A 24624-nucleotide genomic window follows, 5' to 3' on the forward strand; every position below is an offset into this window, starting at 1 on the left:
ATATAAGCACAAGCAAGCAACATTCCCCCTATTCAAACATAAAAAATAATTTAAAATTTTTTTCAAAATGGCCAACTGCACCAAACCTCGACACCAACGGAAACAGAGGATGGGACATAAGCCCTAAACGTGGCATGGAACCTGTCCAAAAATACATTGATTAGTGTTATTGAACTGCATACTACTAATGCGTGCTTAGTATCTGAAAGAGAAAACATTCAGAACAAAACAAAGGTGTTTTTATCAGTTTAAAAATGGAACGTGTATTAACTTTAACAATCAATATCCCTTGTGTATGCTGTAGTTACCTTAACAATGTATAAAGGTATTATTATAGAACATCTATATGCAGGATTAGTACCTGCTGCCAGACTGAATGTGTTCTGTGGCTATCATAATTACATTTAAGCCCATTTCCAGAATCCATTATTAGCTGCAGAACTCCAGGGGCCTTATCTATACACAGGGCCTCTACCCAATACTAGAACATTTAAATGTTTCTCTAACAGTGGATTTAATTTACCTCAATAGTCCCTGCTATTCCTGTCTATGGCAGGTGATAGTCAATTGCAAGTTGAGTCACAAGTAAGGTCACCATCTTAGAAAACACTAAGTTGCTCATAAATCTCTCTCAGAAAGTCAGGGGCTGGAATTGGCCACTCAACAAACCATCCAGATCCCAAGTCTGCTATTGTTTAATGGCTGTGAAGGCCTTTTATAGGCAAATTCAACACAAGCCAATTCTGTTATTTTCCCAAGGGAGTTTAAGTACAACCAGTTATTGCTGTTTACATTTATTTACAATAAAATTTGAATTAATGTGCACATTAGGTGTGGTGGCCCTTGCGTCTTAGTAAATTCCCAGTGTGCCCCTTGCCATAACCAGAATGTATGGTTCCGATGAGGCAGAATAGAACCTCTCTCACTCTTTTGCATGATAGCTGTATTTGCTCTTCACTGCAGAGCAAAAAAGTATTGAAAGATGTATGGAGAGGATCTGCTGATCATTTTTCTGACCATGACCATGACCATATTTTACAGTTACCGCATTTTCCATTCACATCATTGCCAAGTATTTGTTCAGTACATTTTTCTGTTCTCCTTATTTTAAGTGTTACAGCACAGAGATTAGAGCTGGGATGTTCCATTCTGCAGTGAGCAGTGGGACGCTGTACTTTAATCCATTCAGCAGTCTTAGTTACCATAGCCTGACTATCTACAACACACGATAGCTATATTCTATTGGGAGGATGGGCCACCTTCTTAGGAAGAAGAGGCAGGGGGGAAATAAGAATACTTACCAGTTAGGATGGAGGATCACCTGGAAAAATGGTCTTTCAAACTTAAATAGCTCCCAGAAAAGCATACAAGTAAAGATTCTCCTAGGAAAGCGAACCCACCTGGAAAGTTCAGTGGGGAGCAGGCTAATGCAGAGGAAGCAGTCGGTAGCAAAGAGGTTGGATTTCTATATAAGGAGCAAAGGATCCAGGTGGCAGATGTGCTCTTTTGTTTTGTGACCCTGGATCATACTGAAACAGATACATCCATCTATTTCCCTATGTTTTGATGATTTAATAAAGATGTAGATTTTTGAGCATCTATTATACTTTACTTAAAGTATACTACTACTTCTGCATCACATTCATGCATAAATAAAAAGATACTGTATGATAATGCCTGCTAGAAACACAAAAACAGAAAAGGAAAATGGCTTGTTTCCAGTGCAGTTAGTTGGAGAGTATAGGAATCACTTTAAATAATGTGTAATGAAGTATTTATTCAACACTTCGTGATTTTATTTTTTTCAAAAATTACAATAAACAAGACTGTAGATTAGTGCTGACTTTGAGTTAGCTGCATGTTAATTAGAATGTTCATAATGACTTCAGAATCAATAAGTAGAATTCAGATAGCATTTTCCAAGTTTTAAAAACAACTCATATTTTTACAAGTCTGAGTGGTTTCCATTAAGTTTGAAAGAAAGTGGCTATGAAAGAATGATTATTTGTGTCGTACAGAGGTAACAAAAAGCATGTAGGGAGTGTATGTATATTATAAACCAAAATAAAAGACAATTCTAGTTTTCCCTTTACGTTGCAGACATGTTTGGCTGATTCTAGATAGCTTTTTTTCTGTTCCAAGATAGCGGAAGATTTTCAAGAGCACCTATGGGATTTAGGAGCACAAATTCCATTTGAAAGTTAAGTGCTTTTGAAAGCTTCCCCCAGCAATCTTCAATAAGAAGAAAGGCCATCTGGAATTAGCCAAACATGTCTGGTTTTCACTTCACATTGCTCTTTAACCTGAAAACCATGAGTAGTGGACACTTGAGTGCAGGCACTGAAGTTGGTACAAACTAGTGTAATACTACTTGGCTACCTATTCTTGCAATCCATGTAACTAACCAGGTAATATATTATAGAAAATACCTAGTTTATTTTATTGGAAGGATAAAATGTGTATGTTGAGAATTAAAAACAGTAAGTAAAATTTTAGAATCTTTGCTATGGAACTGGATTAGTGCACCTCAACTGAGTGATTGTTCAATGCCAATATGATGTTACAGCATTTGTACTCATATTCCAGCCACTGCTATCAGCCAGTGTAAAGTGTGTGAAGTGCACTGCCTATTCATTTTTTGAGCATCTTGGAGGAAGATTTTCCTAAAGAGCTCAACTCCCATTTAGACACTAAAGTAAGTGGGTACTGAGCTCTTTTTAAAAACCTAGCTAATGTGTTGAGCTATTTTGAAAATCTGGCCAGAAATGTGAAAAGGAGAGTTGCTTGATGCTGAGCACTTCTGAAAATCTGGCTCAGTTCCTTGATATTTTGTACAGGAGCAACTAGTGTTAATGGAAGGGACTGAAGCTATAGATTATTCTACAAAATACCCAGTAATGCTACAGAATGTGATTATACACTAAACAAAATATATTTCCAGAGAATAAAAGCAGCAATAAGACAAGACCAAAAGGCAGAGGGGCATGTGGTAGGATGAGGAGGCCCTCAGGCTGAGGTGTGTTTTTGTCAAACAGCAAATCAATTGGGGGGTGGGGGGGAGGTCATCTCAGATTTTTGTATATGGATTATTTTCCTCCAAGACTCAGCAATATTCAATTTGATAATGTTTTTGAAGGGTAATGTGAGCTGGCAAGAAAGACAATTGTGAACTTTGGAAACTGAACATCCTCACTTTTTTCTACAAAGCTGTTCCACGAGGGGATTCCTCCTCTCTTTATGAATGTATCGGGGAGAAGGGAGAGAACACTGTTCCTTAGGGAAAGGAATGCTGTCTGAGAAACCCTGACTTAAAGCATGCGTTTAAGTAAGTAATTTTTATCATCAGCTAGGCCTATTGAAGGTCTGCTCTCTGTCCCGACCTAAGAATAGGCCTCCACTCTGGCTTCCGGCAGGAAACAGCTCTCCTGGCCAGTGCAGCTGTTTTCTTTCAGCAATGTTTCCCGGCTGTAATGCTGTGGGTTTTGGTTACTCCTCTCCCTCTTCCGCCCACTAAAGAACGAACACTCTCCATGGTCTAGTGTGGGGATCTACACCGATCTAGCTAAACTGGTACTTTCAGTCCAGCACAAAGAAATTTACAACGTTCTTGACAGATGCCTGCAAGTGTCTATTCATGCAGAAAATATTAAATGTGACATGGGAAGCCTCCTGAGCCACACTCAGTCAGCTTGAGTAACTGGAGAAAAATAAAAAAAATAAGTAGATGCCATCATGAGACACCTAATGCTAAAAGCATCTGACTTTTCTAAAATACTCAATTTCTTATTACATGCTTGGGTTTTCAATGTGAATGCGAAGAGAGTTTCTAATTCAGGCTTCAGCAGTTTGGTGCTGAACTGCCTGCAATCAATGTTACTAAATCTTTTGATAGCCCCGCATTTCACACCCTAAATAACACTTACCTTACACAGAATGCTGTTCCTGGTGGTGTTCATGGAATTGCTACAAAGTCATAAATGGCTTAAGTTTACTGATCCTTATAACTTGTGGGATGGGGAAGAGGGCACTGCTCTGACTAGGATCTGATGTACAGTCATGAAATGCTGAAGCAGTTAACATGCAGCTCTAGTGAGAGCTGAAAGTAGACACTGGACTCTTTCCTAGAGTCACAAAACTGCATCATTATAATTAAGAGAAAATACATCCTAGGCAGGTCATTTAAAGGTATCCACAGAAGATTTTAAAATTTGTGGGTTTTATTGCACTTCATGATGCAGAAAAATAACGTGAAAGGTTCTTGTTTTTTTTAAAAGAAGTTTATGTTTATTTTTTGCTTATGAAAAATCAACAGTTTCAAGTTTGGGCTTCCAGCTTTCTTGGTTCCCATCTTGAGAGCTCAGAATACATTTGCTTTGAGAGACCTCACACCTGAGAAATCATGGTGTCAATTATTTCAAATAATTTACGGGTTTCATTAAACAGGTGTTTTAAAGCAGCAACTAAAAATAAATTTCCCCTCACAATTACTCTGCTTTCACACCGACTCTTCAGATCAGTTTCACAAGTGATTTAGTCAAAGCCTTCTAGGGTAGACAAGCTCTAAGTTGAGTTTCCAATATAAAAAGCCACCTCTGTACATCATAAAGCAGCACAACACAGGAGCCTAATGTTTCCTTTTGCAGACATACCCCTATGCTATTCTGATGTCTCATTTTGCAGCTCCTTGTTCCCCCAAAATTTAAAATTGACAGATCACGTACACTATGGGCAAAGCAGAAATAAGAGTCACAAGCATTGTTCTACACTAGCTTCATTCTTTCATTTTTAGCAAACATACAAAGCCTTTAAAAGCACAGGATGTTTAACCACTACAATCACCTCTTGTGTCAATACAGAAAAACTTGTGTGTGTGGTTTAAATAATTTCTTGGTGTGTATTCAGCACAAAAAATGTATATATTTAAAGAGAAGTCAGTACATTTTATTGACCTATAGACTCTCTAAACAGCCTATTTAAAGAGAAATAGGAAGATTTTAAAAATACAAACTGTTAAAGCTTCTGTAACTTGCATTCAGTGTAAAAACTCTGAGGTATAAACAGAAAACCAAAAGTCTGTAAAGTTAAGTACATTTCCAATCCCACAGTGCAGAAAACAGAACTCATAACAATGGCATTCACTCTACATTTACAATAGAGAAGTGTTCCCATGTCTCATCCTGCACATAAATATATCCTCCATACAAATCCATTTGAGAATTTTCTATACAAAGATATTTGACATCCATTTTCCTACATAAATACATAGTTTTCATGACTGAACACATTACAACAGTTGAATAATTTGACTGTCAAAAGCACAAATAGAATCTTTCTATAGAACAAAAATTAAAGTTTCCAATGGCAGTGTTTTAAAAATCTGAAATCCAAGTAATTATAATCTTAGAATATAAGATAACTGCTGCCCATAAAATGCATGGGTTGTACTACTTCGTAGAGGGATTATTGCATACATATTTGAGACACTTGATTTTCGATTACAGTAATCGAAATCTATAGTTTGAAAGACGAGAGTGCAAGACAGCCAATTCTGGCAAGTGCTAGTTTTAAGAAGGCTCATATGCACTATGAAAATAAGTGTAGTGCTAGTGTATTTAAAAAAAATATATTGCAAGCTTAATTTACTTAATAGGCTTCACTATTAAGAAGTAAGGCAACCATGACTTGAGAAGCTTCAGTTTGGCATCCAGCTCCATCATCTTCCTCCTGATCAGTGTATTTCATTTTAGCAGACCAATCTGGGTTCATAACAGTTACAGAGAAGCAAGGAAAGGGACAGGATCTGCTGTCCATAAGAAATATAATTCAGTGCAAAGTTTAAGACTCCTCTTTAGCAATCCAGTTAAACATTCCTGATTACTATGAGCTGACCAATCTTAGATGCAAGTTTCCTAGCACACAGTATTATTAATCCTTTCACCAAAGTAAAGGCTTTTATGACTTACTTCCATCTTGTGGATTATTTTCTGCATTTAAGGGTGCAAAATGACCATAGATATGATATTTCATAAAGAGTAAAAATGTGGATTTTACAAAGTACAATTATCTGCATTAAAAAAATGAGTATATACACAATAGAGCAAGAGGTTTATGACAGGCATTTCTTATATGGCTTTTATCACTGAGGTACTGTTATGCCAAAATCCAGCAACTGGATTCTAATACTCAGCTTTTACATGAAGGCAACATTCATAATTAATGTATGCCACAAGTTTATAAAACAAGTCCAGCTTTATTGTAGGGGTATAAAACTATTTTTTTTTCTATTAGCAGAGAAGGTGCAAGCTACAAAAAGCCTTGAAAGGCAAATGGCATCAAACTGGGAGACGAGCATGAAAGTCCTACTCCATTTGAGAGGAGATTCTTCTGGTAAATTTGAGTCTTTCAATCTGACCATTATCTATTATTAGCAGCAAACATCTAGGATTTAATACATCATGGCAGCAGGACTGTATTGCATGATGGGCATGAGGAGTAAGACTAGTGATGTGAAGTGCCCTTGCGACTGACCGGTCTTTAAGCTAAGCACATACCAAGGCTGAAAACAGCCAAACTGCCCATTACAATACCACATGGAAAATAAAATTCTATAGGCCAAGAAGGAATAATTGATCAGAATATAAGTGGATGACCAATTCACAATTTCAACTCATCATGTAATAGGTATAGAAGAATAATCCCTGGGTACTATGGATGGTCTTTTCTCAGCTTCAAAGAATGAAGGATTATACTTGTTTGTATATGAGTATTTACAATTCTCCACCTTTCCCCAGTTTACCACTTGTGGAGAAAGATTATGCAAAGTCAGTTTAACCAACTACTTCCAATAATGTTGTAATCACCTTAGTGGTTATGCAGAGCTTCATATCAAGGACATAAATTAGAGAGAAATAGCTTAATTCCTTTTGGCTGATAGCCATTTTATATTTCTTTCTTATCTTTTTTTTTGGGACATATACTACAGTACAGCCACTTCATAAAAAAAGCAGTGTCTCTCTTGAACCCATGTAAAATCTGTCTGCAGTAAACATTGCTAGACTGAAATGGAAGTATATCGATGTCTTTCCACAGACTATATAAAATATTAATTATGATAGCTGGTTCTTTCTGTGCTAAAGATCTAGGTTAAGATTTTAGCATACTGGCTGAAGTCAGATGCAGACACTTGAAGGGAAGAATTCCATCATTAAGATACAGCATAACATTTAAACCTAAAGTTTAACATGTACAACTCTCACTGAAATTTGTGCCAATACTTTACTTTCTCAGTTTGAGTCATGTTAAATCACTTCACTTAAATCAACAAACTCATCATCTCTCTTGGCCAAGTCATCCTCATCTTCCAAGTCTTTCCAGGTGCTGGTGGGCAGAACTGGCTTGAGAGAATGTCTCTGAAGCAAAGCAAATGGAAACAAGGATGACAAACGGGCAGAATTTCTCAGCATTGGAAGAGCTTCCCTGCCTTGAGGGACTGTCAGACTATGTTTTTCATCCATTTTCTTCTGTAAGCGCTGAACTTCCTCTATCATGTCCAAGATTTTAGTTGCAGTGGCAACTGTGCCACCGCCAAGCAGCTGTGCTTCAGGAATCCATCGTAAATATCGCTGTGCCCAAACTTTGATTCCTGGCCCTTCAATGTGAGGCAGCAGAAGTCCATGAAAGTCAATAGGTTTACAGTGCCAGCTATCGTAGAATTCTGTGAAGTTATTATGAAGCTCATCTGAAGAATTTATCAGTTTGCTAATTCTTTTGCCCAGAATGTTTTTAATAAAGTGATCAGTTTCCTCCCTGAAAAATCCTCTTTTTGGAGAAGATTTTGTTTGCGTCAGTGGCAAAGAAAGCTGTCGTTGATGCTTAAAAAAAAAATAAAGAAAAAAATTAATAAATGCACTGAGGTAAACTGCACTGGAACTATACTCTACATTGAAAATGAGCCACGTTATACAAAAGTTATATTCAAATAATGCTGAATTACTAAGACACCTACTGGTAAACAAAGCCATGCTGGTTTATTATTTAACCCTTCATTATTTAACCCATACATTTGTCTGCTGTGTATATGGTCGATGTTACAATATACAAACTACTGAGGCAGCCAATGCACCAAGTCAGAGAAAAAAAGCCCGTTTGTGTCAGCTTGGTTTCATAAGACTTAGTACAATACTAGTTTTGTTGCCTTGTACTGAAATTCACACTTATTTGATCTCCAATTACAGCAACTCAATATCTCTGGGGCATGAAGTCTTTTTTTCAACAAAATAAGAGGCAGATTTTAAAAGCACTTTTAGGGAGCTGTAGAGATTAAAAGTGATAAAACAACTCCAGTAAAGCAATGATTTCAAGCAGCCCATGCACACTAAAGAAAATTTATATTTTCACACTGTTCAGCCTCCAAATTGCAGTTTCTCAGCATAATGATGTAGCTGTCCAGATACTCATCATAGTTATTTGTTGAGCAGTTAGTGGTCTTAGTACAGAACAGAACGTTTAGCCCCAGCCCCAGGAAATTTACGATGAAAAACTCCTAGTTAGACACCACGCAATGCCATGAGAGAAACCAAGTGTATTTTATATGAATTTTTACTACCCTATAACAAAAAAACTGGGTGCCCATGACAATCTTAAAAATACTGTAACAGATCCATTAGTTACCAGATCAAACTCAGATTAAGGTAATCCATCAGATTTAAAATTAAGCTATGCATTTGGATTAGATGTTTCATGAACCACAGCAAAGCAAGTCTAATAAAGTGTCTATTAAATAGATTGGCAATAAATGCTTTGGCACTACAATAAGCAATATATTGAAGTTATCACTACACTCACCCTTTTGCCAACTAATGATCCATACATAGTAGCCCAGGTTAGCTCTTCCATCTAAGTGTTTCTGCAGTCATTTGCAGCAGTAGGAGGCAGATCAAATAGATCTGCTTCTTGCTAGTGCAAGAAGAGGTCTCAGAATCCTTTGGATTCTAATGTGGGCTTTTAAATCTCACCAAATACAGTGTAAGTTTTGGCTCCAAGTATATTTGTCTCAAGTATAAATGACTTGCACAAAAGTGGAAAATGTATTTTTATGGTTTCTGAATGACGTTGATCAAACATCTTACTTTGAATCGTGTAGTTTTCCGCTGACTTTTGTCCAGTTTTGGCTTCTCCACATAAAGAGGGTTGTTGAGCAAAACCTGTGCTTTAGGTTCAAACTGCACAGACCAATCCCAAACTGTGAGAAACCTGAAATGGCTGCTTTGTGCATTGTGGCCTTCTCTAGACTGCCAAAACAAATGGAACAATTAGTTAGAGGTGGTCAAGAACAGAATTCCACAAGACTCTTAAGGAGAAATCAGAATCTTAGACAAAGCCCTATATATTCGGTAGCAAGCTGGACAATTCTGCAGCTAGATCCCTGGATTCTGCAGTAAACTCAGATAAAATTTAAAAAAGAGGTTTTTAAATATAGATATTAATGCAGTCTATACAGTAACCTCTGTTTATTTTGGTATTAACCATTTTATTTTACACTGTCTCCCTATTGGGTTTTCAACATGCCAGGTTATTGCAGTGAAAATCCCTAATTGCATCTTGAAGATTGTCAAAAGGGAAACTGGAGGTTTGAAAGCTAAGTAGGAGACTGACAGAGCTTGTGGCACCTGGGAGGCAGTTTAGGATTGTGAGATAAGCACATTAAAAGGTGTGTCTGCTAAAATGATAATGTTGCCAACTGAATTATATTTTAAACATCACAGTTAATACTCCAGATAGATCAGTGGTTCCCAAACTTTAACAACCTGTGAACCCCTTTCACTAAAATGTCAAGTCTCGCGAACCCCCTAGTAAAAATGAATATTTCCAGGGATTTTCTCCTTTACCTGAATACAAATTATAAAAGCAGTGATCCTGGAAATATAAAATTTGTTTTTATGACATGCTTATTACACACTATTTATTATTAATTTTTTATCATTACAGTATTTTTATTACATTATGAAAATGGCAACACTCTTCCAAAAATCTCACTTTCATAGCTTGTATCACTTTGAATAAGCCTGTTATAAGACAAGGCTCCTATGTTTCATCAAGGAGCATCAGATGTGAAACAGCATGAAGGTATTTAAGAAGCCAACTCAAAGAGTTCTTCCTACACAAGCATTCAGGTCTTGAGCAGTCCAGGCAAACAACACACAGTACAACAAACCTTAAACTTGTTCTTCATAATAATTTTAAAAACAATACTAGCTGCCTATTTAATTTTAAAAACAGCAAAAAATATCCACCTCCCTTTCCATTTCTTACAAGGAGTCTTGAAATTTAAATCTCCTCAATGTAATAGATATGCTTGCTTTGATCTGCTTAGCTCTTGGAAGTCCAGAGGCTCCGGGCTGCTGGCCCCGTGCTGCCTGTGGTCCCTAGGGACAGCTCTGTCCGTCATTAGAGAATCTGTTCCCGAGAACCCCCTGTAACATTTCGCGAACCTGTTTGGGAACCACTGAGATAAATGAATGGGACACTGAATATCAGCTATTTTTTCAGGCTGTTTGTAGACTTAGGAAGGACGTGCATTGATTCACAGTTGATTCATGTTTTCAAGGTTTTCTGCTATCAAGGGGGCTACACGAAATGTACAAGAAGTGAAGTGTGGATTCTTGAGCACAATTCTACAGCAAGTGAATTCTGTGGCCATGGAATACAGAGCAGCCAGTCCACAGCTGTAGCAGTACTAGACATCTTTTAAAGATATTTTAGTTATTCTTAAAGTCTTACATTCCCATAAATAAATCCCTATTTTGATAGAACAGTAGCAACAAAAACAGATCTATAGCACTGTTTTTGAAACATTATAGATATTAATCTTAACACTCCTGCTCAAGTATCTGACTTTTACAGTTTGACGACACCAAAGAGATGAAATTACTTACCCAAAGCCACAAGTCAATGGCAGAATCAGGATCAAAACTCAGCACCTCCAAACTCCACACCCTGTGTTCATTCCTCTAGATCACACTGCCCTCAAATTTTCCTTGGAAACATAATTTTGTAGCTAATTCTAATGCCAGTCAATTTTTGTTAAATATTACCCATACTGTTGGCAAAAGGGTTGTCTAACACACCACTTCCCCAAAAGTACACCCTTACCATGTTAGTTTCCTTTTGATGCTGTGAATTGAAGAAGAAGGTGCTAAAAATAGGTATATAGAGACTGTCTGATAAGACAGTTAAGTAAGTCTCAGTGAATTCAAATGCCGGAGGATACTGTTGTACCAACTGCCAAACACAATCTAAGAAGAGCAGAAAAACAGGAGCCTAAATAAAAAGAAATATTAAATCAATTTCAGGGGGGAAAAAAAATAAATAAATAAAGACACCACACGTTGGCCTATCATGCAGATGGTTTACATCTAAATAATTTGAATGTCTCCAAATACAAACCTATCTAAAAACAGCAATCTGGATTTATAGTGAATTGTGTTGAAATGTTTTACCCACTTGTTTTGTCTCAGACAGTGGCCTCCAACCTTTTTATGCACAAGATCACTTTTTGAATTTAAGTGCATCCCAGGATCTACCCAGCCCCTTTCCCAAAGCCCTGCTCACTCCATTCCCCCCTCTCTCCGTCGCTTGCTCTCCCCCACCCTCACTCACTTTCACCGGGCTGGGACAGGGTTTGGGATTCGGAAGCGGGTGCGGGCTCTGAGCTGGGGCCGAGGGGTTCAGAATGTGGGAGGGGGCTCCGGGCTGAGCCTGGGGCAGGGGTGCAGAAGCAGGTGAGGGGTGCAAGCTCTGGGAGGGAGTTTGGGTGTAGGAGGGGGCTCCAGGTTGGGGCAGAATGTAGGGGTAAAGGAGGGGGTGCAGGCTCTGCGAGGGGAGCCAGGGATGGGGGAGGGGTGCAGGAGTGGGTATGGTGTGCTGGCTCCAGGAGGGGGCTCAGGGCCGGGGTGTGGGCTCCCTCCGGGCGGCACTTACCTTGGGCGGCTCCCAATCGGCCCACCCTGCTCCCGGAAGGGGCCCCAATGCGCCCCCTGGGGAGGGGCACATGGCTCCCCTCTCTGCAGGCACCGCTCCTGCAGCTCCCATTGGCCCCAGTGCCCTGTCCCCAGCCAATGGGAGCTGAGAGGGTGGTGCTTGCAGGCAGGAGCAGCGCACAGAGGAAGACCCCTGCCCTCCCCCAGGGGCGTGCTGGCCGCTTCTGGGAGCGGCGTGGGGCCAGGGCTGCCAGGGAGCCTGCCTTAGTGGCAGCCCTGTCACACCGCCCGACTTTTAGCGGCCAGAGAGTGCGATCGACTGGTTAGTGACCACTGGTCTAAGACAAAGCATAGTTTGCTCTTTGCTGACACATACAGTTTAAAATTTTGTTATGCCAATTGCTAATCTATAGATTAACAATTTGCCTTTTTGCACTAGACATGAAATGCATTAGCTTGTGATGAGAACTGTAGGTCTGCCAGCACCACTGGATTAGCAGTGAAAGCTAGAGATTAGTTTGGATCAAGAGTCACTGGAAGCCATGCTAAAAAGTTTCAAAAGCTATAGATTCCCTTCTCTCGATAAAAAAAATAACACAATTAGCTTATTCCTAGAACTCAGACTACATGGGGAAACTAAATGGTAGTCAATTCAGAGATCTAATTAAATCCATGTTAAAAACCAATATTGCATGGAATCCCAAACTGTGGATGTTTCAAATCACTCCCTGCTTGATTAGTTAACTCTATGCTCCAGCTCTATGCTCTCTACTATTTTAAAAAGGCAATTTTGGAGTGTTTCGCTACACCTCCTTCAAAAACAGGAACTCCATTCCAAAGAGTGCAATCAGACAGGCATATTTATGGTGGAATCGTCACCTCTGGAGCATGCTGTACTGCAAGTTTATGAATGATGAAATACTTATCTAAAAAAAATAAAAATCACACTAATCTGTTTAAGATATGTATTGTAACCTAGTGAATAGCAATATTCCAAGATAACACGTCATCAAGTTTTAAAAAGTTATTTCCCAATGGAATAAAGAATAGACAATGAAGTATCTGCAATCCATAAGGCAAGATTTACAATTAAGATATCTTCAAAGCAGACCCCGTTAGCCCAAACACCCAACACCATCCCTCACAGTGAACAAGCTTTGTGAAGCTGTACATAACCAAGAGTCAAGAAACATACCTCCTCTTTGTCGTTTTGCCGTAAATGGTTGCAGCGATCCAAAAAACAATGTCCTCCCATTACCCACTCTTTCTGAATAAGGCTCTGAAAGCCAAACTTTGTTCTGTAGTGTGAATCCATCATCACTTGAACTAGACTGGAGATCACACAGCACAGATCAGAGGCATTCTCCTCTAGAAAATAGTATTGAAAAGACAAAAAGTGGTCACACTGGTAATGCATATTGCTCCCCTCACCATTCAAATGCTTGTTCACATTAGTTTGGTGTGACTAATGCTTATGGAAATATAATTTTGACCAAAAAATTTGCTAATATTTGTTTAGACTTGGATGCCTAAGGAAGAGACTTTTTAAGAGGTGCTTAAGACCCACTGCACTGGTAGTGTCTTTACAGAAAAAGATGTTAATAGGTAACATTGCAGTAAGTACTATTCTGTTTTATGGTCTTATTCCATGGTCTTCTCTTCCACACTGAAAATCATCCTGTATCTAAGCATCTAAAACTTGTTCTTGCATTTTCTGTGAAAAATTAGCATTCTCCCTCAAAAATGGCTCTATTGTATTTAACAATTTGTTAACTCAAGGACATTTAGTTTGACATCTAAAAAGCTCCTGCCAGGTCAAGCTACAATTGCCCTAGAAAAATACATTTACTAGTCAGCTTATGAAAAAAACCCAATTCATACATTTGGCATTTTACATAGAACTAGACACACTGATGATCCACTCTGGTTCACATCTCTAGCTCACCTACTGAAGCCTTAATATCAAACTTGATCTTCAAAAGAGTATTCAAAGTTTGTATGTATCAATTCTGGCTTCTGCTGCTCTCCAGCAGGGAGAGAGACACTACACACTAGACGCTTGAAGCCATCTCCCAAGTAGTTACTCTGCTTTGCCCCCACGTGCTTTAACCCCTACACTCAATCCAAATGTTCATGATGTGAAAAGAAGACAGAGGTGGTAATGATGGAGGACTGGATGAGGTGACAGATGGCAAAAGGGAACAACTAAAGGGAAGAGACATGGGAGGAAGGGGAAAGTCATGGAACAAGGTGTATACCAAATTGTGCCTCATTCATTTTGCTTTGTAATATTCCCTTGCTTCCCATACTGTCTTGTCTACTAGATTGCAGGCTTTTTGTGGCAAATACCTGTCTATGCCTTTGAGACATGCAGCATGTTTGCCAGCACTCAATATATTTGTATATTTCGAACTATTGTATTCTCTCTAATACCCTCTCCCAATTATTTAACATAAAAATAACTCCCTCATTAAATATTTTCAATACAAGACAGAGCTCCCAGTCTCAGTTTATGGTATTTTAAGAGTTGACCCACAATTCGAGGAAACTAACATGTCTGGGAAAATCTACTTTGCCATTAAATACACAGATATGTAGACTAAGCTTTAGATTATAGACCAGTAGTTAGGGCTTGATCCTGTACATCATATACTATTCACTGGTGACTACATGTGCATGTAAATGCAACAACTATTCTCAGAATGGCCATGTATCAGATAAACGTACTCGGTCCTTTCTGCATAGGCCGAATTAAGCCATTATCCCTTGTACAACGTTCACAATGACAATAATAAAAAACACGTTATTTGAGCAAACTCTGGTACACACACACACACTGAATAGATTCAACTTTCCCTTCGCTTTTTATTTAGCAGTTTGTATAACTATATTAGGGGGTTAAAGTTAAACTTAAAGTTGTTAGACCAAAAAGCATTAATAAAAAAAAAAAATTCTTTTGACTCAAATAGAACAGTCCTTTAATAATTCATCTTCACCCCCTTCAAGTGATTCCCTCATGGGCTGAGACTACGCATGCCAAATCTCAAATAAAGGAAACACCAGTTGCAGTACAGATGGAAGTTTTGTATGTGAATTAAATAGAGCAGATGTGTATGAATTTTAAACTGTTTACTATTATTTCCCCTTCCTTATATATATTTAAGGGTGTATCTTAAATTCAGTACATTTCTCAAGGTGGTAGGCGGGTGGGAGGAATAGAGAGAAGATTTATCTGATACGATCATCTCTTGATGAAAGATTCTTACCTACAAGGAGAACGTTTGTATTCTGTCCTTCCAGATATTCAACCACCTCTATTGCTTTCTTCAGACATCGCCTAATGTGGTATGGAGAAATAAGACAAAACTAATATTCTCAAATGTGGTTTTCAACTAGTTAAGTTTAAGCAGCATTATGACAGTTCATATATAGTTTCAGTGATCTGTTACATTAGTTTCCCCTGAAAAAAAAACTACCATGCCAATCAGAAACAAGTTTGGGTAGAGCAGATTCCTTAATCAAGTTTGTGTTTTAGATTGTTTCTCTCAAATTTTATCCAATTACAATTCATATTTTAAATTTAATCTTTGGGATCAGAAGTTTTCTTGTTTTCTGATTTTACAAAAGTTTAGATTTCCAATGTGCACATTTTTGAAGAGTAGTTTTATATTTCCACTTTATAATTATCTTTCTGTCGTAGGCATTCAGAGCACATCAATATATCTAGCCTTCTTCAAGTAGAGTTTACTTCATTCTGGCCTTTTTCTAACTGCGCGTTATAAAGAATTATTATTGTGCTTTACATTGAGAGCAATATAGGAATCCTCAACAAGCTTGAAAGGTAGGAAAATATTTTCTGTAAGAGTTTGGGGATGGTGATTAACCAAAGCCTCTGAAAACGCAAATAAAAACCAAACTTTTTCACATTAGAGACAGCATTTTCTCCCAAGGAAGAACAAGTGAGATTTTTTTAAAAAGGAAATACAAAAACAATTTGGAGACGTTTTGGGTAAGTTCAAACCTAGCGACTTGTTACATTGGCACACAGAGGTGAGATTCTTGCAAATGAGCCAACATAAATCAGTACTTTCACCTTCAGTGTCTATTTTGTCATATTGCTTCATTCAGAAGTCTGGATCCCAGAACGAAGAGACTGCTTGCTGAAGTGCCAAGAATCTGCAGAGCAAACTGTGCCAAGTAAGGGAAATTGCTTCTTTTCAAGAGTGAGGATGTGAATTTGGCTAGAAGTTAACATTTGGTTTGATTGTGTTTATCTCTAGAAGTTATGCTCACACTTTAATGCATGAAGGTTGAAAAATTCTTGTATAAACTCACAGGCAACCCAGAAAAGGGAAATGCAATCCAGCAAAGAGGAGAAGAGAGTGCAAACAATGTATCATACTACTCCTCTGGTCGTGGGGTGAGGTCAGGGGGTGGGGAGGGAGGAACAGGGTTTTAGTATCCTTAGAGGTAATGTCTCCAACCACTGTCGCTGTTTTCAAAGTTTTTGGTCGATCTCCAATAAAGAAAAATGTGTTATATATCTGATCGTACTTACTTCTCAATTTTACACATAGGAATTCTATAAACACAGGCGGATACTACAGAGGAGATTTCAGGAGATCAGGACAGGTTTTCCATATTCTGGAGTTCAGGATCAGAGATGTTTGGAAACCCAAGAAGTTGGATATTTCAAGTTCTCACATGGTTTTCCCACTGTTTCAGACCTTCCTTTCAATAGAAAATTGCTTTTAAGTTAGAAATGTTGCCAATTTGCATATTTGGCCAGTTGTTGCCTTTGCAGTCTTAACCTCAGTTTCCACAATTCCACTCCTGCTCAGCAGCGGTAACTCATGTCAAAAACTTAAATTTTCTGAGACAGATTCCATTTGCATATTCTACAGAAGACAGACTTTTGCAGGACGCCTAGCTTCACAGGCAGTAGAATTTTTTTTGTTTAAGGCCTTGTCTACATATAAAGCTTACAAAAAATTACTCACAGTTGTAATCACTGGTTCAGGTGATCTGGACTTTATGCTATAGCTACTAGTAGTGCAGATGACCACTATTTCAGTTGGGTTTGCTTTGCAACAAGTATTGCTACACCACTGAAAAAAAATTAATTTAGTCACCAGACTCATCTGCACTATGGTTCCCACCAGTTCACCTGAATTAGCATGAGCACAAGTGAGAATTTAAGTGTCCCCAGTACACATGTAGTCCACAGTACCACAAATCTCTTCTCCAGATACCCTGTCTACGGGGTGTGATGGCATGCACTCTATTGAAGTCCAGAAGTCGGAGGCTTCAAGAAGTCTTTCCTGTTAGGTTTTCGTTTATTCTTCCATTCTTGATGAAGTTTATGAAACAGGTGATGTGAAGTCCCTTTCCGCCAATGAGAAAAGTTTAGTGACCAGAGTTTGGGAGGTTTCTGTCCTCCAAACAGCTGTTTTACAGTGCATCTGCTCTGGCTGTCGCATGTACATTTTCTATTGATATTGGATCATAAAGAAAAGAAATTGATTAATCTATGTATTCTATGCATCTCAGACTCCTGAACCAGTGTTTTGATAAAGATCCCCAAAAATTCATTTAATATAAAAAGTGTTACTGATTTAAAACTAGTTTTCCAATAACCATAGCTAGAAAAATCACCAGAGATTCATTTAATAAAGACTGAACCCAAAGAACATATATTAACAAACCTAATAATTTCCAGCCAGTTTGTGCTCTCCAGTAATGAAAACCATTTTACATCAGTATCCCAGAAGTCTGTACTGTTATCTGTAAAAATAGAAAATTGCAATGTGAGTGCAAGCATCATGCTAGTTAACAGTGGTCTGTCAAATAAAAACAACCCCCCCTTCAACCAGAGTGGACATCAGGCATCCAGCAGACTAAGTTTTCCTTTAAGATTGTAAAGGAATCTTAGTTAGATTTAATCAAACCTGTTCATTGTTTAAAAGTGAACAATGAGTTTGGGCCCAAAATATAAAGTTATGTAAAAAGTAGTTTTACAACCCTTTATAAAGCTTCATGAAAATATTTCTAAAACCATCTGAAGAAAGTTTGGATTCCAGTATTCCCTACTGTAGGTCCATACCTAGGGAAACCAAATAAGGAAGTTTGGGGAATGTTATGTGGAGACAAGAGGAGATTACACTGGAGATGTGAGTTCTCAGTAATCTTCTATATACTAATTTTTGTATTTTTAGAGCACATTTTATGCTGAGCAACATTCTGAGACCTACCTGCTTATTTAGAATTCTAAATAAAGTTGTCCCAGCAATGGGGAGAGAAACATTGGAAATAAGAAAATGGAATAGTAAAACCACAGAATTGGCAGTGGGATTCAGGCAAGTGCAGTACATTAAGCTACTTTAAACTTTTTTTGTTTAAACTTTTCTGAAACTGATTAAGTATCAAGTTGACTGCTTCCTTTTAAATCAAATAGGTACTAAAATCCCAGGGACCCAACAGACATATAACCAAAGCTGACACTAGTTTGCAGAAGGGTTTAAGATTTTTGTAAATTTCAATTAAAAAAGTGAAACAAAACACCTGATCATCTTCTCTATACGCACTGTAAGAGCACTAGACGCCAGGCCTTGCTCCAGGACTCAAGTCTACCTCATCCCACAAACAAAAAAAGCTTCTCCCACACAAAAAAGTGTTTCTGCTGCCACTCACTCTGAGTTTGAGATTTGCTGCATATCCCTTGTTTTGTTCTTCCTCAAGAACTCTTCAATCTTCTTTACTTTCCTGACAGTTTTTTTATTGGAAACTTTGCTTCCTTGACACCTTCCCTGCCCTTTCAAGTCTTTCCCTTCATTCACTTTCTAGTTTTCTGTCCCCATGACATCTTACTCATTCTTGCCCTTACCTCTCTCCCATAGCTCTCACGTATGATCCTTAGACCCAGTTCTTTCCTTCTGTGTTCTGATATCTGTTCCCTGTTCTCTTTTCAGTTCACTCCATGCTTTTTAAAAAATTTTCTCTGGTTATTTTCCTACTCCCATCCCTCCCACTAATTCTCTTCCTTTCTTTCCTACACCATGCAGAATCCATCAGTTCATCCTCTGCACTCCAAGCCATTCCTAGTTCACCCTCAAACCTGACTGATCAGGTCTGCCCACACAAGCCACCCTCTCCCCCTTACTCAATGAACCATCCCTGAATTCCCTGCCTCAACCCCCTGAATAAGTTATCTGCCTTCACATATCAATTCCCAATCCACTCTCTGCCCTTCCAAAATATTCGGAAGAGCAGCTATTTCTTCCCCACCTCCTTTCTGGATTCACAGGAGGCAGCTTGAGTGCTCTGGGGGCTGCAGAGGAGGAGACACTCTCTATTGGTTCGCTTGAAGTGTTTACAATTTAAACATTATCGGTGAGCTAAAAATGCACTAGAAGCAGAAAGACAAGAACTGGCCTATTTTCAGTTAAGCTGAATGAAGTGCAAGAATACACTGTTTGAATATAAAGATTCAATGAACTAAAACAGGTTTTGAGAGAGTTAAGAGTTTTTAAAGAAGGGTCAGTTTTAACCTAAGTGTCCCTTTAATTGCAGATCAGTTTTCATCTTGTGGGTCACAGGATAAAGAAAACCCAATATATGCAAACTTCTCCTTCCCCTGCAATAGTGGATTGCATATAGGATCCATCCAAAAAACAGTAAAACCTATGAAATGTTGTTTGCTTTAGGAGATGAACAGAAATCCCTCCTTTTCAGAGACAGACTTTAAGGGGATACGATCCTCCCATAGGTGCAGATCAGACAAGGCCAAGTTACTAAAGAAAGCAATTTTAAGTCTAATGATCTGACAGTGCCTTGAACTGCTCCAAACCCAGGCAACAAGTTCTGGAAGGTGTAACAAGTAGCCCTGGAAGAATTTTACAGTTGACACGCACAGAAAAATTACGTATGTGCCCTGCTTGCCTCCAATATAAAGAATTAAGTCCCCTCCCCCACAAAATATAGTTTTACATCATATATATTCAGGTCTTGTCTAGCCTTAAACTCTGAACAACTGGGGAGGTAGTGGAATTTTGACATCCCCAAGTGCAGCAATTATGGGGAAAAGAGATTTTCAGTCAGACTATTTAAAGAACTTAACACTTTAACCTGTCTAGATACTTTTATGGTCCTCCTCACCATCTTGTGAGTGCTTCATACAGACTACATACAACTCCTAGCATGCTTAGAAGAAAGATGTCTTGAGTCAGCAGGCTTGCCTCTTCATTTAAAATGTATGGAAGCTCACAACAGATTTGATACTTCAAAAAAGTAAAACAAATCAAATACTTTGATATATTTAGGATTTGTAGGATTTGATTTTAAAATCAATAACTGTTGGTAAATATTAATTTCAGCTGACCCTGAAATTGACAAAAAATACTTATCGGAACAGTCAGTGAGTCTGCAGGAATCGGGTGTCGCTGGCCCTGCAGATGTGCAGGGACCCCTCTGCAGCTCTGCTATCACAAGCCTGGCTCCCTCGCTCAGAGGGGGAAAAGGCAGACATCACATTTTTCTGAATTTTCTAAGACTCCATTAAAAGAAATACTTTGCTTGTATGACTGTCATTATCTTAAAACAATTCATTAAGTGGCAGAGCATTTTGAGATCTAGATGTTTTAGTTTGGAGCTGAATTATAAGAGTCTTAACTGATTCAACTGGTCATTTAAAATAATCTAGATGAACTTTAATACACTGTAATAGCCATGTACAAAAACCACAATAAGTAGTTAAAAGATAAAGTAAGAATTTTGTCCGAGTATCACTGCTCTGACTCCTTACATCAGTGGTTCAGGAGCCAAATTAGCAATCAACATTACCCAAAAGAACCACGCTAGTGTGAATTAATTATTTCATTTAATATGAATACGTATTACTCACACACACAATTCTCACAGCAAAGTGACTGACCAAGTATTCTACAATTGGTTAATAACACAGCAAAAACATCCTGATTGGTTAATAATTAAATCACAGTGTTTTCATATTATGTGCTGCAAAGAGCCTGCGAGAGACACGTTAAAGAGCCACCTGCAGTTTCCGAGCTTGAGTATCACTGAGTTAGGGAGTCAAACAGGTTCACTGTTTAGGACCATTTTAACACCTCTGCAAGAAATCATTTAACAAGCAGAAACCACAAAATGTTTGTTCAGTGTGATCATGTATTCAGTAAACTACAGCTGACTAAATAAGAAGTTCATTAAAAAGCTGTAAAGTTTTTTTTTTTTTTAAAAAACATATACCCCATATTTTAAAACACATTAAATCTTTCTTTTTAAATAGAACTGTAATAGTAACAAGTTACAGTATATGTTTAAGTAAGGGTAGCTCAGCCGCTGAAAGATCTTTTTTCAAATTACAAGGGCTTCACTCATGCTTGGAAGCTACCTTAACTTTTGCCTTTTCTCCTGCCTATACAGGGGGGAAATTAATGGCAACTGTGGAGGAGAGGAGGTTTCTAAGCAACAGAAGGCAGTTGGATTAGGTGCCTAATAGCAGCTGCAAAGGGGAAAACCTGCCAGGAGGCAGACTGATCCTGTGTGGTAGCTGACTGTCACATGTTTAGTAGCTACACACTAGCTAGTTGAAGTTAGTGGGTAAACTAGAGGGCCTACTGGAAAGAAGGGGCAGTGGGACTAGTGGAAGAGCTGCAGAACCAACTCACAAGGACATGCTTTCAGTGCATAAAGGGTTATAGGATTTCAGACTTTTATACAGATATTTTTCCTACCAAGAAGTTTTCACATTTAAAATGCTCATCTAAATTGAAAAAAGTCTAGGGTCTCACTAACATCTTTATTCTGATTACATCACCAACAGCTGATAAATAAATAGCGCATGCTATATTTGCAACCACCACCACCTTCTGATATACTGAACTTCCCTAAGTCAAGAAAACAAATGGTTATATGCCATCAGGGTTTGCAGCTTTATGTCAGTAGGACTTGTGCTCCTATCACTTAGGGTTATGTATTCACTGCAGCGTTAGCCCACATGATCTGCACCCAGGTTAACCTAGCCTATATATAGGCAGCCACACTGCAAAGCCCTACCCGCATTCCTGTGTCCACACTGGTGCTGTAAGCCCCATGGGCTTCTGGGGCATATCCCTTGGTTCTGTGTGTTGCTGTACAATTCTTTCCCAGTAAATTACAGGGCAATTTATCTGTCCTCGGCACATGTGGAGAACTGTGGGAAGGCACTGGAGGACTATCAGCATTGAAGTAATTTAGCTTGTGTCCTGTCCTCACAATGAAATGGGCTGGTTACCAGTCTGAAGCGAAAGCAGAACCTGGTCTCTAATCCACATCCCCAGTCAGGCTGGCTAATCTGAGTTAAAAATTTAACCCTGGTGAGAGGTTTCTGTGTGTGGACAGGAGAGCTGTTAGGGGCAACACCTGAGTAAGAGTCCAAGGATAACCCCGCAGTAAAGACACACCAAGTGCTTTTGAAAATCCCACCCTTAGGAGTCAAATTTTGGCCTGTATGCATAAAAGAGTTCACAGTAGCTTAGTCAATGGATTGAAAGCCTAAATTTTTTTTTAAATTGTTAAAGTAATTTTGTTTTGAAGTGATAAAGATTTTACATCATTTTTAATAAAAATACAGTTTTAGACCCTGATGCTGAAAACATTTACGTGCACACTTAACGAAAGCCCAAGTTGTCCCACTGGTTTCAATGACACTACCTCACAAGTAAAGTTACATATCTTCTGAAATGCTCACAGGATCAGGGCTAAAGTTTCAATATTTTGTTTCTGCCTATGGCTGTCTTATAAAATTCAAATGAGACCCTATCAGTGGCATTTGAAAAATTTAGCTCATAAACGTTAACCTAAAATTGCAATAGCAAAAAAAATTCAAATTAGTTCTACAAATTCACAATCTGATCTAAATCAATGGGTTCTGTTCAAAAACAAGTGATTTAAATTAATTATTTAATCCTTCCCCCTAATTGCAGCAGAGTGACTACACGATTTAACAGCTCTTCTCTAGCCTGTTTTAAAAACTATTTTCTCTGCAGTTAACACAAATGTTGTCTCTATCTTTAGTCCTGTCCACACACAAAACCCCTGAATTTGAGTGTCAGGAGGTATAGCTACAGCACAACTTGTCAGCTGCTCATAAAATCACTCTTGTTATTTTGCAGTGTCACCTCTCTCACCTGAGCTAGGTTAGCAAAAGAGTAGTTGACTGGAGTGTAGATAACTCCAGTTAACCCTGCAGTGAAGACAGCCTCAAACAGCACTTCAGAATTTAAAAAGGTGCACCAAAAATGGTGAAAGTTAATTTAGTCGTCATGTTTGGAATATACATTGTTAATCAGGATGAAGTCAAACTAAATTGCATTTGTAGAGAATGTAGTCTCTTATCACCCCAATTATACTGATGTTCTCCAATATTCTGAAATCCCGCCAATATTCTGAAATCCCGCCAAATACTACCACTGCTTATTTGCAAGTATTTTAGGGTTAAAAACAATGATTTAACCTCATTTTAATTAGGTATGGGAGGTCTGAGACATCTGCTTAACAGTGTTCTATTTTAACCAGTAGATTTTAATGAGAGACTTAAGTCGGTTTCCAATTGCTTTGTGTTCTAAGTTTTTGTAACTCATTTTCTAATGGATACTGTGACTCGTTAGTGTGGGCTAACAATTTTGACAACAGCAGGCTTCCAGTTTAATACACCAATCAAACATGCACAAATCTCACTTGATCTGCAAAGACATTCATCAGATAACTATCCAGAAAGGGCTCCTTTCACCATACAATCAGAAGAAATGGACTACCAATTTCTTAAATCAAGAACCGTATTCAAGATCTGTTAGAGATGTAATTTGAGTATCTGGAGGCAAAATTAGCAAGTCTCTAAAGGAATATTTGTCACACCTTGGTTCTTCCCACCTCATTTAACTCTAATTTTAACTTACCTATCAGAAACAGCTGTTTAAATCTAGTGTATGCAGCTTGAATGTCTTGAAGAGATGGAAGGCTGCTTGAAAGGTCATCCGTTTTCAAGACTTCATAAGGAGGTTTGTTAATTGTCTTGTAAACTCTGAATAATCAAAAAAAAAAAAGACAAAACCTTTCAGTTTAGAGAAACCTAGACACTGGTCACTGAAGGTAGCAAGGTTCATGTCCCACCCCATATATACTATACGTATAGCAAAAGTAGAGCATTTAGCCACAAAAAGGTGTGTATTAGTGGGCTAATGGCCCCATGTGCATTTTAGAATAATCAGCAATAACCTTGCTATGGGTTTGTCTACACTACAAGAGTTTTGCTGCTTTACATATGCCAGCAATCCTAACCCAGCAAAATTGTCCTGGTGTAGATGCAACTATACAGTATAAATTCTTATACTGTCAGCTAATCTGTAATAATTTATGAATACTGTATCTTGAACAGATAGTGATTACTGTAAGCATACATTAAATTAATTCACTAGTAGGTTTGTCAGGATATGTACCAGGGAAGGGAAGGGAACCGGGGACCGATAGTCACATCTCCTAGCAAACATTTCAAGTGATAAGAGATAATGCAGAGCCAACTGGCTAACAAGACACAAGAGAGAACAAAACTTTGGCTGGTTTTCAGCAGACACTCCCTGAATGGGGGACACAG

General features: G+C 38.3%; 1 protein-coding gene across 2 annotated transcripts in view; it reads right to left on the minus strand.

Annotated features, from left to right (window-relative positions):
• Window positions 1-6967: 6967 nt before the first annotated feature.
• MTMR12 (myotubularin related protein 12) overlaps window positions 6968-24624 on the minus strand; it is a 61269-nt gene continuing 43612 nt past the window's right edge. For both annotated transcript variants that reach the window (XM_026649038.2, XM_026649039.1), the window contains 7 exons: window positions 23930-24054; window positions 17684-17762; window positions 15245-15315; window positions 13174-13346; window positions 11152-11319; window positions 9129-9290; window positions 6968-7871 (listed from right to left, as the gene is read on the minus strand). In XM_026649038.2, the coding sequence (XP_026504823.1) occupies window positions 7299-7871; window positions 9129-9290; window positions 11152-11319; window positions 13174-13346; window positions 15245-15315; window positions 17684-17762; window positions 23930-24054 (1351 nt within the window). In that variant the 3' untranslated portion in view covers window positions 6968-7298. The remainder of the gene's footprint in view (window positions 7872-9128; window positions 9291-11151; window positions 11320-13173; window positions 13347-15244; window positions 15316-17683; window positions 17763-23929; window positions 24055-24624) is intronic.

Source organism: Terrapene carolina, unplaced genomic scaffold (genome assembly GCF_002925995.2).
Source record: "Terrapene carolina triunguis isolate 2854851 unplaced genomic scaffold, T_m_triunguis-2.0 Scaffold69, whole genome shotgun sequence".
NCBI lineage: Eukaryota > Metazoa > Chordata > Testudines > Emydidae > Terrapene > Terrapene triunguis.